Source organism: Bison bison, unplaced genomic scaffold (assembly GCF_000754665.1).
Source record: "Bison bison bison isolate TAMUID 2011002044 unplaced genomic scaffold, Bison_UMD1.0 scf7180017864371, whole genome shotgun sequence".
NCBI classification, from domain to species: Eukaryota; Metazoa; Chordata; class Mammalia; order Artiodactyla; family Bovidae; genus Bison; species Bison bison.
The window spans coordinates 8,103,225-8,118,876 of NW_011494943.1; the positions used below are offsets into that span (position 1 = coordinate 8,103,225).

General features: G+C 59.0%; 1 protein-coding gene across 1 annotated transcript in view; it reads right to left on the reverse strand.

Annotated features, from left to right (window-relative positions):
* RHBDF2 (rhomboid 5 homolog 2 (Drosophila)) overlaps positions 1 to 9,099 on the reverse strand; it is a 14,678-nt gene extending 5,579 nt beyond the window's left edge. Inside the window, exons 1-8 of the mRNA XM_010856511.1 lie at positions 8,685 to 9,099; positions 4,506 to 4,671; positions 3,505 to 3,647; positions 2,823 to 3,018; positions 2,536 to 2,739; positions 1,518 to 1,646; positions 1,028 to 1,140; positions 700 to 894 (exon numbers count right to left, since the gene is read on the reverse strand). Coding sequence (XP_010854813.1) covers positions 700 to 894; positions 1,028 to 1,140; positions 1,518 to 1,646; positions 2,536 to 2,739; positions 2,823 to 3,018; positions 3,505 to 3,647; positions 4,506 to 4,649 — 1,124 coding nt within the window. The 5' untranslated portion in view covers positions 4,650 to 4,671; positions 8,685 to 9,099. The remainder of the gene's footprint in view (positions 1 to 699; positions 895 to 1,027; positions 1,141 to 1,517; positions 1,647 to 2,535; positions 2,740 to 2,822; positions 3,019 to 3,504; positions 3,648 to 4,505; positions 4,672 to 8,684) is intronic.
* Between the last annotated feature and the right edge of the window lie 6,553 nt (positions 9,100 to 15,652).

The following is a 15,652-nucleotide window of genomic DNA, read 5'->3' on the forward strand; positions in this document are numbered from 1 at the left end:
CCAGCCCCGGGGCCTTTGCACATGATGCTTCCTTTGCCTGAGATGCTCTGCCCTTCTCTTTTCACCCAGCTAACTGCTGCTCCTCCTGACCACATGCCTCCCCAGCCTCTGGTTCACTCCCTTCTCTGTCCTCCTTCTCTGGGACACACTCCACACCTGCTATCACTTAATTTTTTGTGATCTGGGGTTCAAAGTCTAGCAGGTTGCTGCTAACTGTACACAGAATGGCCTGTTCCCAGTCCTCTGGCTTCCCCAAGGTCTTGTACACAGTCCCTCTCCACAGGCTCCTCACTCGGGGTCACTGCTTCTAACCACGCCTCTGATCCACCACACTTGCCCTGCTCTGCTGTCCCAGGGCCTGTGTGGCACTCAGTGAATGCTTGTTGTCTGGGACCCAGGGAGAAAGCAGGCCCAGAAGCAAGGAGAGGCAGCAACACCTGACGACTCTTCCCGGGTGACGTGCGCACTCGCAGGGTGACCCCGGGGACTGTCCCTGCTCCCCCGACACATAAGAGGTGCTCATCAAAGGCTCGCTGAACAAGGAGGGATGCTCCAGGAGAGGGCCCAGGGGGATCTGGAAGCCCCCGGTCCCTCCTGGATGGCTCCCAGCTCCTCTCCCTGGGCCTTCTCCTGGGAGCAGCCCTCCGGGACAGTGAGCACCCCCAGGTCTCGGAGCAGGCGGGCCGGCCGGCGGCTCACCGGTGGCTGTCAAAGCTCTCCAGCTGCCGCTGCACCGTGCTGCTGATGCTGCGGCGGTAAGTGCGGTTCAGCCAGTTGCCCACCACACCCAGGCCGTAGTGCCGCTTCTTCCGGTCGAAGGCAAAGTGCTTCACCTTGGAGGCGATGCGCTTGCCGCGTTTGGTGGGGGGCACCGGGGCTCGGCTGGACTCCTTCCTGGTGAGGACGGTGGTCTCAGCCGGGTACCCTCACCCCCTCCTTGCCACGAGGAGGGGACCAGGAGGGACCTGCAATCTGGGGAACCCCTCCACCCCGCCCCCCACACCCGGGAGGACTGCCTGGAACTCACAGGGGAATCTGGTCGGGAGAGACTGGGGAGGCTGAGTGTGGGATCCCCCGGAAGTAGCTGGCGGAGAGTGGGGGCGACTCAAATACGTCATCGGGCATGGAGCTCATTTCTTCCTGGGGTAGGGGTGGAGTCAGGGACACAGCAAGAGACAGTGTGAGGAGTCACTGTCCCCCGGCCTGCCCCCCCAGCAGCTCAATTCAAGGGCAGGACAACGTCGGACAGGCTCCCGGGGAGAGAGGAAGGGGAGGCACGTGTTTGCGGGCCCTGATGGTGACTCTCCCAGCTGGCACCTGCCCCACCCCAGGCCCTCGCTCTGCCAATGAAAGATGGGGGGCCTGGGAGCTCCGAGAGGCAGCACCCCCATCCCACGGACAGGCCTCTGGACATCTGAGGGCCTCCCGGCAGAGCGCGATGGGAAGTCGGGTCTCTTCCCACAGCTCTTGCCCACCCCAGCCCCCTGACCCGGAGGGCCCACACACCCCGTGCTTGCCTTACTAAAAAACGAGGAGTCGAATGTCTCCGCCCCGTCGACCACGTCCTCCTCCAGGGAGCTGGGGTAGGCAAAGCTGCACTTGACCACCCGGCTCCGCTGTCCTGTGGCCTCTAGCACTGAGCGCCCCTGTGTGGGGCAGAGGCACGGGCGTCAGGCCCAGGGGAGGTGGTCCTGCCCCGACACCAAAGGGGTGTCAAGGCCATCCTCCCAGGGAGGTGGGACCCCGCGCAGAGCAGGAGTGTCTGTGGAGGCCGGGACTGGGCTGCAGCTCCTCCCCAGGCCTGCACACAGTACTCTGTCTGCAGTTGGCTGCCAGCTTCTCCTGGCAACCTCCCGCCTTTGGGCTTGGGTACCTGGCACCCCACCACTCACCCTGCACCCTTACTCCCAAGGTTCGGGCTTCCTGGCACAGCACACGGGGCCCCTGCTGACCTTTCTGATTCCACCTCCCATGATTCCTCTTGTGACCACCCTTCACTAAATCTACCTGCTACTGCCTCTTACCCCCAGGCCTTTGCATATGCCGTTCCCTCTGCTGAGAATGCTGTTCCCTTCCTGGTGAAACTTTCTTTATACCTCTCAAGTGCCCTCTCTGACATCAGCCCCTCTCCTGGGCAAGACGGGGCAGCCCTTCCTCTGGGCGGGCCCCAGCACCTGTCACACCGCATGGTGACATCTTCCCCTCACCCGAGCTGAGTGCTCCTCTAGGGCAGGGACACTGGCTCAATTCTCTTTGCAGTGCCCCTGTGCCCAGCATGTAACAGGGGCTCCACAAACATGGGTCAGGGAGCGGTGACTGTACATTTCACTTCCTATTTCTCCTGTGTATGTGTCGGTGCAGAAACCAGCTGCCCGCACTAGGGAGAAGCGGGGCTAGAAGGATGTGGGTGAGTCTGCCTGCTGGGCTGTAGCCCCCTTCTCCGCCCAGGGATCCCGGAGCAGCCACTGCCCTGGCACAGACGCAGGTGCCTGGAATGGGGGAGAGAGGGAGCAGGCCGGGCAGAGGTATCCTTACCTTAAGCAAGGCTGCAGCAGCTTGAAAGCTCATGTGGGCCACAGAGATCCTCTTGCGGCGGGGCAGGTGGGAATAGCCGGAGCGGACGCTGGTGAAGGAGGTGAGGGAAAGGACCCCGGGGGTCAGTGGTGGGTGCGGGGCGTGGGGCCGGTCCACCTCATCCGGGTGGCGGAATGCCCGTCCTCGGGCCAGGGGGTCCACAATCTGGACGGGAGGGAGGCAGTGAGCAGAGGCCGCCGGGAGCTGGGCCGAGTCCCCTGATGGCCCCATCCCCGGCTGGAGCCCACCTTGGGCATCTTGCAGGGCTTTGGAGACTCAGTGTCCTGGAAGGAGGGCACCTCTTGGCTGGGGAGCTCCAGGTCCCGCTGGCACGAGGCCTTGAGCCGGCCGTAGCGCACGCTGCAGTGGTGAAGGCTCCGGCGCTGCCAGTGCTGCCGCTTCAGTTCCCAGTCTCCACTGACCCCGAACCACTGGGCCGCGCCCCTGCGGGGGCGGACAGGGCACAGGGCGCATGTCACCATGGCGGCGGGAGCAAGACAGGCCACGTGTGTGGAGAGGTGACAGGGTGCGTGTGTGTGCAGTGGGAGGGGACAGGACATGTGTGGGCGCAGTGGGGGGTGGGGGGCAGACTGACTCCCCGACTCAGTGTCCAGGGACTGGATGGGCAGAGGCAGGGGAATAAAGTCCAGGGCCTGAGGGCTGAGCCCGGGGCCGGGGGGAGAGAGGGGGACCCTCCTCTGCAGTGCAGGGTCCACCCCCAGCTCCTTGACCCCCTGCAGCCTCCTTGCCGGGTCTTCCTGCCAGGCACAGAGCCACCCGGGCCTCAGTTTCCCCAGCCTGGAACATGGGCTGCTTGTCCACGCCTCCCAGAAAGGGGCTTGGGGCCCCGGAGTGTCAGAGTCCGTCGGGTGGGGAAGGGGGGTCTGCTGTGTGGGGGAGCATGTAGGCGGGGGCGTAACATGTGCTCACTTGCGGATGCTCTGGGACAGCGAGGCCTGGCGGCGGAAGCCAGGACGCTTCTCTGGGCTGCCCTCCTGCCATCGCCCTCGTGGCTCCTGGAGGCTGACGCTCTTCAGGAGGGCCGGGTTCCTGCGCCTCTGCCCTCCGGATTCCTGGAGGTGGGAGAGGGAGACGGGCTGTGACTCTGTAGAGCTCCGAGCCTCCCCGGCTGCCTCTACTCTGGCTTCCGATGTGAAAACCAAGACAGGACAAACCTCGACCCCAGCTGACCCCAAGCCGCGTTCTCATTCTGAGGGTCAGATGGGCCCTTTTCTAGTGTGTCTGGGAGCCTGGCACTTACTTCCCCAGGGCTCCCTCTCTAGGTCCTGGCCATGGCTAAGCTGCAGATTGGCCCGGCTTTGTGTGTTTGAAAGCGCCCTTGGCTGCGTGGGTGGCACGAGACCGGCACCCCGGGGCCCCGGACTGCACGGGAGCCCACGCTGTGAGCAGCAGGTTCTCAATGGACTCTTTATGGAGCACTGGTTGGGATGCTGGCAACAGTGATTCATCCCCGTTCTCCTGCATGAGCAAAGCGCTGAGAGTCGGGGTGCCCCTTCCCCTGAGTCACAGACAGTCTACCGCCCGCAGAACAGCCAGGGCCGGAGGGCTTCCCTGGTGGTCCAGTGGCTAAGACTCCGTGCTCCCAATGGAGGGGACCCAAGTTCAGGACCCTGGCCAGGAAACTAGATCCTGCAACTAAGACCTGGCATAGCCAAATAAAAATAAATAAAAGAAGGGACTAGGGCCGGAAACAGCTGATTCCCAGGTGGGACTGACAGGAGTTTCCTATTTTCCCCGGCCAGCCACGAGACTGAGTTCCTGAGTTCAGAAGTCACTCCCAGTGACATTGGGGGCCAGGAAGCAGTGGGTGAAGCCTACGGCAGGGGCTCCAACAGGCTCCGGAAGGGCCCCCTTCCAGGAAGTGAAACTGCCCTAGAGATGCCAGGGGACACAGAGGGGGCCCCTCTTACCTGGGGCAGCATGCTGGCCTGCTCGCTGGGGGCCGAGGTCTCGGGCGGAGGGATGGTGATGGACAGGTTGGGCGGCTTCCGGCTCTGTAGGCGGCTGCTGGACACCGAGGAGACCCTCTCTCCGTTCTTGTCATCGGAGGCCATGGTGGGTAAGGGGGCAGGGCAACTGGAAGGGCAACGGAGGGGGCACAGGTGTATCGTCGAGAGGCAGCAGGATGTGGGGGGGCACGGGGACAGTGCAGGGTGTCAGGGCGTGCCATGGCGGGCAGCCCAGATTGAGAACAACCCATGGACAGTTGGTTCAAAACTGACTCCGGATACTAAACCCCGCAGCAGCACACTGATCGGACTGGGTGGGGTATGGTGAGAAGGTCTATTTTCATCCCTTCATTTGCATTCTAGGCCAGCAGGAGCCTGGAAGGTCCCCAACTTGTCACCTCGTTCTGTTTCTGGTCTCTCTGCTTCAGGCGAGGACCACACCCAGAAAGGAATGTGAGGACCAGGGATGCAGAAGGGATGTGATCTTGGCCTGCCCATCAGTCTGGCTAGAGCAGGCCAGGGGCCCGGAAGGCAGATTCCTTGGACAAAGGGCCCTGCCTTCGTCCCTGGGACAGGGCTTGGGGCGTATAGGGAGAAGGCTCCAGGTGGCTCACAAACAAGGGACCCACAGCTGTGCAGGGAGCGGGTGGTTCTCAGAGAAGGAATCCCTGGGCTGCAAGCGAGGAAGGGAAGGTCCAACCTAACTCCTGGGAGCATGAGAAAGCCACGGTGCTAGTCCCTGTCCCCCTGGACTGCCAAGTTCCTCCTTCAAAGGTAAGTGAAACCGCCATCTGTCACTTTTTTCTTTTCACAAAGGAAGAATATTACATCTTAGTGATAAAAATGATACACGAGCATTGCAAAAGAAAGACTCAGACGACTAAAGGAAAGTGAACTGCTGGCCCGCCTGTCACCCCGTGTTCCAGGAAAGAGCTTGGTGTGCGCATGCTTCTCTGCACCTGGAAAAGGACACGATACTTAACATTTCCTTGTTGTTGTTTAATTGCTAAGTTGTGTCCAACTCTGAGACCCCATGGACTGTAGCCCACCAGGCTCCTCTGTTCATGGGATTTTTCCAGTCAAGAATATTGGCATGGTTTGCCATTTCCTTCTTCAGGGGATCTTCCCGACCCAGGAATAAAAGCTGCGTCTCCTGCGCTGGCAGGCAGATTCTTATCCCTGAGATGCCAGGGAAGGCCACTTAACACTTCTATCATCTCTCTACAGCATGGACATCCTCCTCTGTCAATGCAGACAGACAGATCTACCTGATCTGTCTTGAAGACTGGGAAGGTTTCTAAGAATGGAATGTACCAAGATTTACTTAGCTCCAGACTGATGGTTGCTTAGAGTTGTGTCCAGTGTGAAGGACACCCTTGCCTACATCACACGTGTTGTGCTATGCTACATCGCTTCAGTCGTGTCCGATTCTTTGCGACCCCATGGACTGTAGCCCACCAGGCTCCTCTGTCCATGGGGATTCTCCAGGCAAGAATACTAGAGTGGGCTGCCACGCCCTCCTCCAGGGGATCTTCCTGACTCAAGGATTGAACCCCTGTCTCCTTATGAATCTGCGTTGGAGGTTCTTTACCACTAGCGCCACCTCCAAGTTTTATAACAGACAAACAGTGGAAGGGGAACGACTGGACTGAAGAATAAGTGCGTCTTGAGTTTCAGTGGAACTTTCCAAATGGCCCAGCCAGGAGGAAGTAGCGATTTACCCACATCTGGGGCTCTTCCATCCTCACAGGTGCCACTGACTCCCACACCCTCTTTGACCCAACAGAACGAGCACCCTCTGACTTGACTAATCTCTCCATTTCACCTCTCACTCTGCCCTGTGACCTCTGTCTTGCTAAAATCCTTTGCTGTTTCCTCTCCCTGCATCCCAGGGCTGCTGGGGCAGGTCTGATTTCTCTTCCCTCACATCCATCTTCTGATCGGGGTGGGGCCACATGAGGCCAAGGTGCTGGATGTCAGGGCAACACAGCAGCCACCTTTGTTTGGAGCCTGCCTGCTTCCCCAACCCTCACCTCTCACCTGAAGGGTCCCAGCAGCCCCCTGACTCCTCCTGATCTGCTGCCCCCTCGAGCCCCCACCCCAGGACCATTTCCACCCAGTGGCAGAGTTCGCCTTTTAAAACACAAATCATACCATGCTCAACACTAGGCTGGGATCTCCAGTTCTCACTTAAAACCAAGTCCAGACTTCTCACTGGGGCCGCTGGTGAGTCTCCTTATCCCTTCATCTCCTCCTCGGTCCCACCCTCACCCCAATCGGGCCACCTGGGATCCCTCACTGCCCTACACCTGCCGCTCTATTAGGAGGTGCTGGGGGGTCATGGTCAAAAGCACAGACAGGAGCTGGGTGGCCTGGGGCTTGACCTGCCTCTGATCACTGGTCACCTAGGTCCTCACCTTATGGGGGTAATAACCCCCTCCCCTAAAGAGACATTCTGGGCATCACGTGACTGCACGCATGACACGCATCAGGCGGCACGTCCACAGACACTCGTTCCAGAATGTTCATAGCTCCACGTTCACCGGAACTCAAAGGTGGAAACAAGCCAAACGCTCGTCAAAATACAAGTGGAAAGGGGGAGAGATAGATTAGGAGCTTGGGATTAACATATACACACTACTATATCTGGGGCTCCCAGTGGCATAGAGGTAAAGAATGAGCCTGCCAATGCAGGAGACGCATGGGACGAGGGTTCGATCCCTGGGTTGGGACGATCCCCTGGAGAAGGGCATGGCAACCCACTCGAGCATTGTTGCCTGAGAAATCCCATGGACAGAGGAGCCTGGCAGGGCTACACAGTCCACGGGGTCACAAAGGGTGGGATATGACTGAGCACACACCCCTTCCTTCCTTCCTCCTCACCACTATACACAAAATAGACAGTCAACAAGGACCTACTATATAGATCAGGGAGCTCTGCTCAGTATTCTGCGGTGGGTCTTCCCTGGTGTCACAGTGGATAAGAGTCCATCTGCCAATGCAGGGGACACGAGTTTGAACCCTGGTCCTGGAAGATCCCACATATCGCGGAGCAACTAAGCCTGCGCATCCTAACTTCTGAGCTTGCACTCTGGAGCCTCTGAGTCACAACCTGGAGCCCGTTTGCCTGAGCCTGTGCTCCACAATGAGAGGAGCCACCGCAAAGAGACGCCCGCACGCCACAAGGGGGAAGAGCCACTTCTCTCCACTAGAGGAAGCCCATGAACAGCCACGAAGACCCAGTGCAATTAAAAAAAAAATTCTGCAGTTTGGGAAAAGAGTCTGAAAAAGGTAGATATATGTACATGTATAACTGAATCACTCTGCCATACACCTGTGACTAACACAACATGATACATCAACTACACCCCAATACAAAATAAAAGTTAAAAAAAGGGCACTATGATCTATGGGAAAAAACAAACATTCAAATGAGTAAACAAAATGCGCTAAATCCACACAAGGGGCTATTACTCAGCCATGAAGGGGAATGACTCGCTGAGACAGGCTAAACACAGGTGAACCCGGAGCACCTCATGCTAAATGAAAGCCAGACACAAATAGACCGCGTACCCCAGGGGTCCAAATGCAGTCCCGAAGAGGCACATCTACAGAGACAGAAGCATGAGTCATGGCTCAGGGCTGGGGGTGACAGCTAAAGGACGGCGGTTTCCCTCTGAGATGATGAAAACGTCCTAAAGTAGATGAGTTTTACATGAATTGTATAGATTAAATGTGAACTGTATCTCAATAAAGACGGTTAAGAAAAAAAAAGTTACAAGTACGTGCTCCATAAACGCTGGGCCTCTGGTTGGGACCCTGCTGGCTCTCCCCAGATCAGATTAGCACCTGTGCACGCAGGTGGCTCCTTCTCATCATTCTGGTCCCAGCTTGAGCGCCACCTCCTCCAAGGAGCCCTCCCGGACTGCCCGAGGCAGCACCCCTCCCACCCCACGTGTCTCTCCGTCGCTTCACCCTGCTCGTCTCCCTCTTTCTGCCTTATTCACAGCTGCATCTCTACTGTCAGCAGAGTGCTGGCCCACGGGTAGCATCAGTACATATTTGCTGCAAGTCAGGTAAGCAAGCAAGGAAAGCAGCTGGTACCCGGGGTCCACGCCACTCGGCTACCCAGTTACCTACCTTCAGGCTGTGGGCTGAGCTTGCAGTTCCCTGAGTCTTGTTGCTGAGGACTTTAGAGCATGTTCTAGTCCTTTCCTCACTCTGCAGAGATGCTCTGGGGTCAAGTCTCAGCTCTGTGGAGAGGTGGCTGGAGGCAGAGACAGATGGAAAGACAGACAGATGACTCCGGGTCAGGCAGGGCTGCTTCCTTGGTGCTCACAGCCTATAAGGAAGGGGAGGCAGGTTCAAGGGGGTATGTCAGGACCAATGCATCTTTCCATCTTCTTGACCTCAGTCTCCTCATCTATAAAATGGGGATAATTCCACCAGCTTCAAAGGTGGGAGATTAAGAAATAACCCCTCTCCTTCTCCCCTTGTGGTGATGAGCTAGGTTCTTTAGACCGCCCAGACTCCAGGGGCCTCTGGGCGTGTATCTAACAAAACCACATAAAGACCTGGGCTCTGGGCTGGGAACCATAATCAATACGCTCCCTACTTTCTTTTCTTGTTTCTAGAGAACTTCATTAGAAACACTAAACTTTTAAAAATGCCGGCATTATTGGCTATCTTCTGATCAAGATTTCTTTTCAATTAGACAAAGGCAGATATTCAAGGCAGTGTTTAAAGGATTCAGGCGTGTTTTGCTGTCGTTTTGGCTCTTTAACAATTAGTTTAGGTGAAATCTATGCCTGCAATGCAGGAGACCCGGGTTCAGTCCCTAGGTTGGGAAGATCTCATGGAAAGGGAATGGCTACCCGTTCCAGTTTTTTTTGTCTGGAGAATTCCATGGACAGAGGAGCCTGGTGGGCTACAGTCTGTGGGGTCGCAGAGAGATACAACTGACTAACACACACACACACACACACCATAAAAGGATTAAAAAGTGAACAACTCGTGGGACTTCCCTGGTGGTCCAGGGGTTAAGACTGTGCTTCTGCTGCAGGGGGTGAGAGTTTGATCCCTACTTGGGGAACTAAGATCCCACATGCTGTGTGCTGCGGCCAAAAGAAAAAAAAAAGTGAACATCTTGAGGGCATGGCTTTGTTTCTGAGAAATCCTGCACAGGGGACATGCTGGTATAGCAGAGGAGGGGCCCCTTGATGGAGCCCCTGAGGCCGCTGGGGGCAGGACGGGGTCAGGGCCCCAGGTGGGCCAGGCCTTGCCTGACCCTTTACATGCATTATCCTACTCTGTCCTCAAAACTTGCTTTGAGGTAGATATTATCAACTACCTTTTTGTGGATAAGAATGGAGGCTCAAAAGGGGTTGAGTAACTTGCCCAAGCTCACACAGCCAGGATGGGGAGCAGCTGGGACTTAGGCTGCTCTGGCTACAGGGCCTGAAGCCTCTTTGGGAACAGGCGCCCCTTCTCCCTAAATCAGGAATACACTTGCCGCCAGAGAGCCTCCTATCAGGGAGACAGAGCAGAGTCTAGCCTGGAGAGAAACTTGGTCGAACATCTCAGCGTTTTGCAAACTGTGCTTCTCAGCTGTCTGGGGTCACCAGAAGTATCCAAGGGGCCACCATGGGGTAAACTGGAGGCTGGGGGAGGGCCCGGGACCCCCGATTCCACAGGGTAGCACTCCTCTGGCTTTGAGCAGGCCTCTCACCTCCAGTCCTACAACTGCAGATGAGAGCTCCGGGTAGAGAGGGGGTGCCAGAGAGCTATCTGAGGCCCAGCTGGTGGCCCGGAACGCTTCCTGCTTAAGGCTTGGCCAAGACTTGGGCATCCTTCCTTCTTTCGCACACGTGGGGAGTTCTGACCTGCACCCCAGGGCAGATGGGCTGTCGGCAGGCGCCTCAGACGCCACTTGGCACCACTCAGGGGACCGCTCCAAGTCAACAGCCTCGCCTGGGGCCCCAGCACGGAAACTTTTCCCGCTGGACCCCCCCTGGGACCAGGTCGCAGTGAGAGGGCACCAGGCGGGCACCGTCCTGGGAAACTGGCACCAAGGACGAGTGGAGGCATCGGGGGAAGGCTGGGGGCGAGTCTGGGGCTGCCACACCTGAGCTCAGTAAGGTCACCAAACAGTTGGATCCCTGGGTGACTCGGAGCTCCTGATGAGAAGAACGGCAGACTCAATCCAAGGCTGGGGGAGGGGGGACTGGACCCACCCCAGGGAAATCTTAGCAGTCCCGAAGAGAAGTGGCCAGTCCCGGAGAGCAGAGGCAGGGCAGGGGCGCCTTTTCATGCGGAGCCATTTAACCATCCTCATAGCGTGGTGCCCAGAGCCTTGGCCTGTAAGCAGCGTGACCTCCACGGCCTCAGTTTCCTTCTCTGCTACGCAAGGGGGTTGGACAAAATGATGCCCCGCCGTGACATCCTCGAGCCCACATATTGGGCATAAAAACACCACTTTGCCCGTCACTCTCCCCCCGTAGTGGGTATGCCCCCAGCTGATGCAGACACGGGGGGTGGGGGCACCAGAAGCCCAGCCCCTGCCTCTGGACTCGGGGAGGGAGGAGCTGGGGGTGGCAGGTGCCTGGGGTAGATTCAGGGGTTGTGGACAGACTCTGGGTGCCCACCATAACCCAGTCTAGGGCGGGGAGGAGCCCAGATGGCAGAAAAAGTGCTGGAGCGCTGGGAGCGCCTGCCCCGCCCAACATTTATCTCCCGCGCCCCAGAACTGCTTGCTCATTGCAGAGGAAATTGTGGCGTCCTGGGACTAGGCTTCCTCCTGACCAGTCACATCCGCTGCTCTGAGATCCCCCGCCAGGCCTGCTGCAGCATCCAGCCCAGGGTTGGGGGTGGGGGGGTTTGAGGGCAGGACCCACCTGGCTAGACCACTGCCACCTGCCCATAAAATTTGGACTTTGTTGGGGGCCTGTCCCAGAAAAAGGCCTTCAGTCCCAGGGTACCCAGGAGACCCCAAAGGGGCCTGGGGAGAGGAAGGGGTTCCACCCTGGACTAGGGGGGTACATACCCAGAGCAAGTGCAGTACAAGGTTCAAGTCACGCCAAGGTACACCCAGAGTCTAAAACCCCACTGCCTCCACGCCCAGAGGCACAGCCTAGGATCAGACACACATGGCAGAAACACAGACTCAGACACTGCACGCTGGTTTCGCCAGGGAATCCGGTTTCCCCACAGGGCGGGGCCGGGCACCGCCAGCTGAGCCCTGTCCTGGCAGCCACAGCCTGGGCAAGCCAGGCCTCCCCGCAGTGGGTCCCCCGCCGGAGCCCTACCAGGGCAGCTGCCCCATCCCCAGGCTGCATGGGCCCACTGTCCCCGCCCCACCTGCCCCCAGGTGTGGTTCCATCCCTGGGAATCTGACTCTGGTGTCCTGTTTCTCTCTCCACCTGCCCACCCCCCTGACACACCAGCAGTTTCTGAAGCCACCCCGGGTCTTGCTCACGCTGGATGGATTTTCCACACCCCCTGGGGCTCTGAGGACCTCCTGAGCCAGAAGCAGGCAGGGCAACTTGACACAGGACTCAGCCTGCGTGTGGCCAGACGTGGGGACACAGGAGAGGGAGGGGTCCCTGGGAGGAGGGATGAGCAGCCCCTCCTGAGAGGGGCTTTCTGAACCATAAGGTCAGGAAGGTTAGGGGATCCCCCAAAACGAGGGCCTCAGGCCCCCCGAACAGAGGAAGAAGAAACCACCATCTGGCCCAGAGGTTCCCCCCAGCTGGCGGCAGGCGGGCAGTCTTGAGGGAAGGGAGGTGGCCAGGCAGCTGGGTCCTGCCTGTCCCCCCGCTGAATCACAGGATGTCGGGGTGAGGGAGGAGGGCAAGGAAGTGGCCTCTCCCCCCACTTGCTTCCCTGTCACAGAAACCGAAACCTGCTTTTTTCCTCCCCACAGCTGTTCTGGGAACCTCTGTGAAAAAAGCAGCAAGGAGGAAGCAGGCCCTTGGGCAGTGTGCAATCCCCCAGTGAAAGCCCTGGCTCTGCTGAGCTGGGGTGGGGGCCGGGGGGAGTGGGGGGCTGCTCTGGCTGCTGCAAGGCCCGGCAAGGGGCAGCTTATGTAAAAGGTGCCACCTGGCCGGGCTCCCTACCCGCGGCCCCACGCTGGCCCGAGCAGCCAGTGACTCACCCTGAATGCCTCCCTGCCCTGGCAAGAGTGAGTGCGGATAGGAGAGCCTGGCAGGAAAGAGCCAAGAAGGCCAGCTGAGGGTCGGACAGGATCAGGAAGACCAAAAATGGACAGATGAAAAGGGAGGGAGGCAAGTCTCCCAGGTGGGGGCCGCAAATCCCACCATTAGAGTTAGAGGAAGGAGAGTGGGGAGGGGATGCCCATCTGTCTCCAGAGGCCAGCGGGAGCCCTCCCCGGGACCCCCTGCCTCCTGGTAAGCACGCACTTCCCCAGGGGAGCCAGCCGGCAGACTTATTTCACAGGCCGCCCTTCAGCCCAGCTCCCCCCAACAGAGAGGAAAAATGAAACCACTTGTGGGTTGGCGCCCCAACCACAGGGAGAGGCCCCACTCACAGAGGGCCCTGGCCCAGGGAGGCCCGGATTGATCCTGCTTTCTGCTCAAGCTCGAGAAGATACAGAATCTGAGCACAGGGTCAAGGACCTGGTAACCTTCCCCATCCGAAACCAGGCTTGGGCTCCCTGGCTGGGGTGGCTTGGGAGTCATGGCCGACCACAGACCCGGGACGTGGGCGCCGGGCTCCAGGCCGCTGCCAAGAGCATGCAGGGGCGAGGAGGACAGGTTGCCGTGTTCCCAGCCCCCACCCCGTACTACCCAGAGGTTTGCTCAGGACCACACACCAGTGGGGGGCGGGGCTGGCTGGCAGAGACGTGAATGCCCCATCCCTGTGGGGATCCCAATTCCAAAACCCAGCTGGAACTGCCCAAGCCACACAGCCCCCCATCCTAAGGTGTGGGCCGCTGTTGGTAACATACGGGGGACAGGCATTATTGGGAGGGAAATGCCACCAGATGGCCCCAACCGACCACGATGCTGTGCCCTGTCCACCACAGTGCCCTCCCCAAGGCCCCACTGGCCTCCAGGAGCTGCTGATGGAAGCAGACCAGGGACACAGCTGGGCAGAGACCTTCCAGACCTCAGGAAAGTAGTAGCCTCTAGCAGCTGGGGGCCGAAGGCTGCTCAAGGACAACAGCGGGAAGGGATGGAGTGGCTGGGTCCTGAGATGCTCTGCCCGGCAGCCTAGCCTCCTCTGGGAAGGTGGTCTATTCCCTCCTGGTTCTACTGCTCCTGGAGCATAGCCAGAAGGCTCTGGTCCATCCAGGCTGGATACCAGGGCACAGGAGGGAGCCTGAGGGGGTGGGGGTACCTGCACCACCGGGCACCACACTCACCCAGACCTGTCATGAACCAGGCTTTGCTCCAGACACTCCTGAGGAGTGTGCCTCTCTCGGAATCTTCAGGCACTGGGAGCTGGGTTTCCACTGGTCCTCAGAACCGGTAGGACCTAGCAGACGCTCAGTGGTGGGAGGGGATGGGTGCAACACGGGTCGGGGAGGAGGAGAGGCCCACATCCCTCCCGCCAGGGGCTCCAGACCCTGAGGCGTTTGCAGACACAACCAACCCCGGCACACAGAACAGGCCTCTGTGGTGTGCTCGCGAGGGCGGAGGCCACCCAGTTTCCATCCCCGCCTTGTGGCCTGGCTCCAGACAATGAGAACGCTGTCCTACTGGGGGAGACGGGGTCAGAGGCCCGGCCCTGAGCGCTGTGTGATATTAAGCAAGCCACTTGGCGTCTCTGAGCTTCGGTGTGTTATGGGGTCACCCTGGGAGGCTGGGGAGCCGAGGGACAAAGCCTGATATTCCACAGAGAGGTTAAACGCTTCGCCCGCTGTCACTCAGCCACTGTCGGGCCCTGGGCTGCCCGGGGTCGCTCACCTCAACACGCTCAGGACAGGGTGCAGGGTGCCCCACACTCCTGGAGGCTGGGGTCGGCCGTTAGCACAGAGTGAAGATGCCAGGCAGACACTTTTCAGCTTGTAAACAGTCATTAAGGAGCTAATAAACCAGACTTCCCAGAATCCTGCCCTGGGGCTTGCTCCGTCCCTGGAAGAAGCTGGCCCCAGTCCCGATGCCTGCTGCGAGGGCTCTGGGACACGTAGACGTGGGCCAGCCAGGCCCCTCAGACCAGAGGGGCTCTCCACACGCATTACCAGCTCTATCTCTCCACCTTGCTTTGGAGCCACTGAGGTCCTCTCATCGAGAAATGGGAGCTGAGGGGGCTCACACTCTAGCTTGGCCACCTATCCACTGGAAGAATGAGCAAGTTATGACTTCTGAGCCTCAGTGTTCTCTGCTGTGAAATGGGGTGATGCAGCAGAGATGACATGAGATCGTGAATGCCCAGTGCCTGGGAAAATTGGTGGAGGGTAATGGGTAGCTTCTTTTATTCCTGGCTGGCCTCCGCCACCATGGCTGACGTGGTTTCTACATCTGAGCCAAGTGCCCCGGAGGCAGCAGATCTTTGACAGGTGGGGAAACTGAGGCTCGGAGAGGTAAAGGCAACTGTCCGAGGTCACACGGTTAGGCCGTGGGGCTGTGGCCTCCTGCTATCTGGGAACTGGTGAGGCGAAATGGCAGAAGAGCGGGCAGGGGCTGGTGACTCAGGAGCTGGGGCAAGTTTGGGGTGCATAGGCCTTTGACTCATGAGCCCCTCCCATCCCCCCACCAAGTAGAAATGACATCATCTAACGCTTGGTGGCACTTCCCAGCTTATCTAGGGCTTTCACAACCATTCTCTCATCCTTGTCCTTATCTCACGATTGTCACTGGCTGATAAAGCCATCAGCTAATGAGCCAGGACTCGGGCCAGACTGCAGTTCCAAGGCTGGCTTCTACCCAGTCCTGCGTAGGTACCCCTTCTCTTCCAGGCCTTCTGGGGTCTGCACCAGGGGGCAGGACCTTGGGAGAGCCACCAGGAGAGGGCACGACCACCCGAGGATCCTCGTGGCACAAGCTCTGGGGCCACATGTGGGAGGCAGAGAAAGCCAAGCTGGCCCGGCTCCCAGCTCCAGGCAGCCTGGCCAGCGGGGAGCAGGGCTGAGGGTCACGGCCTCCACA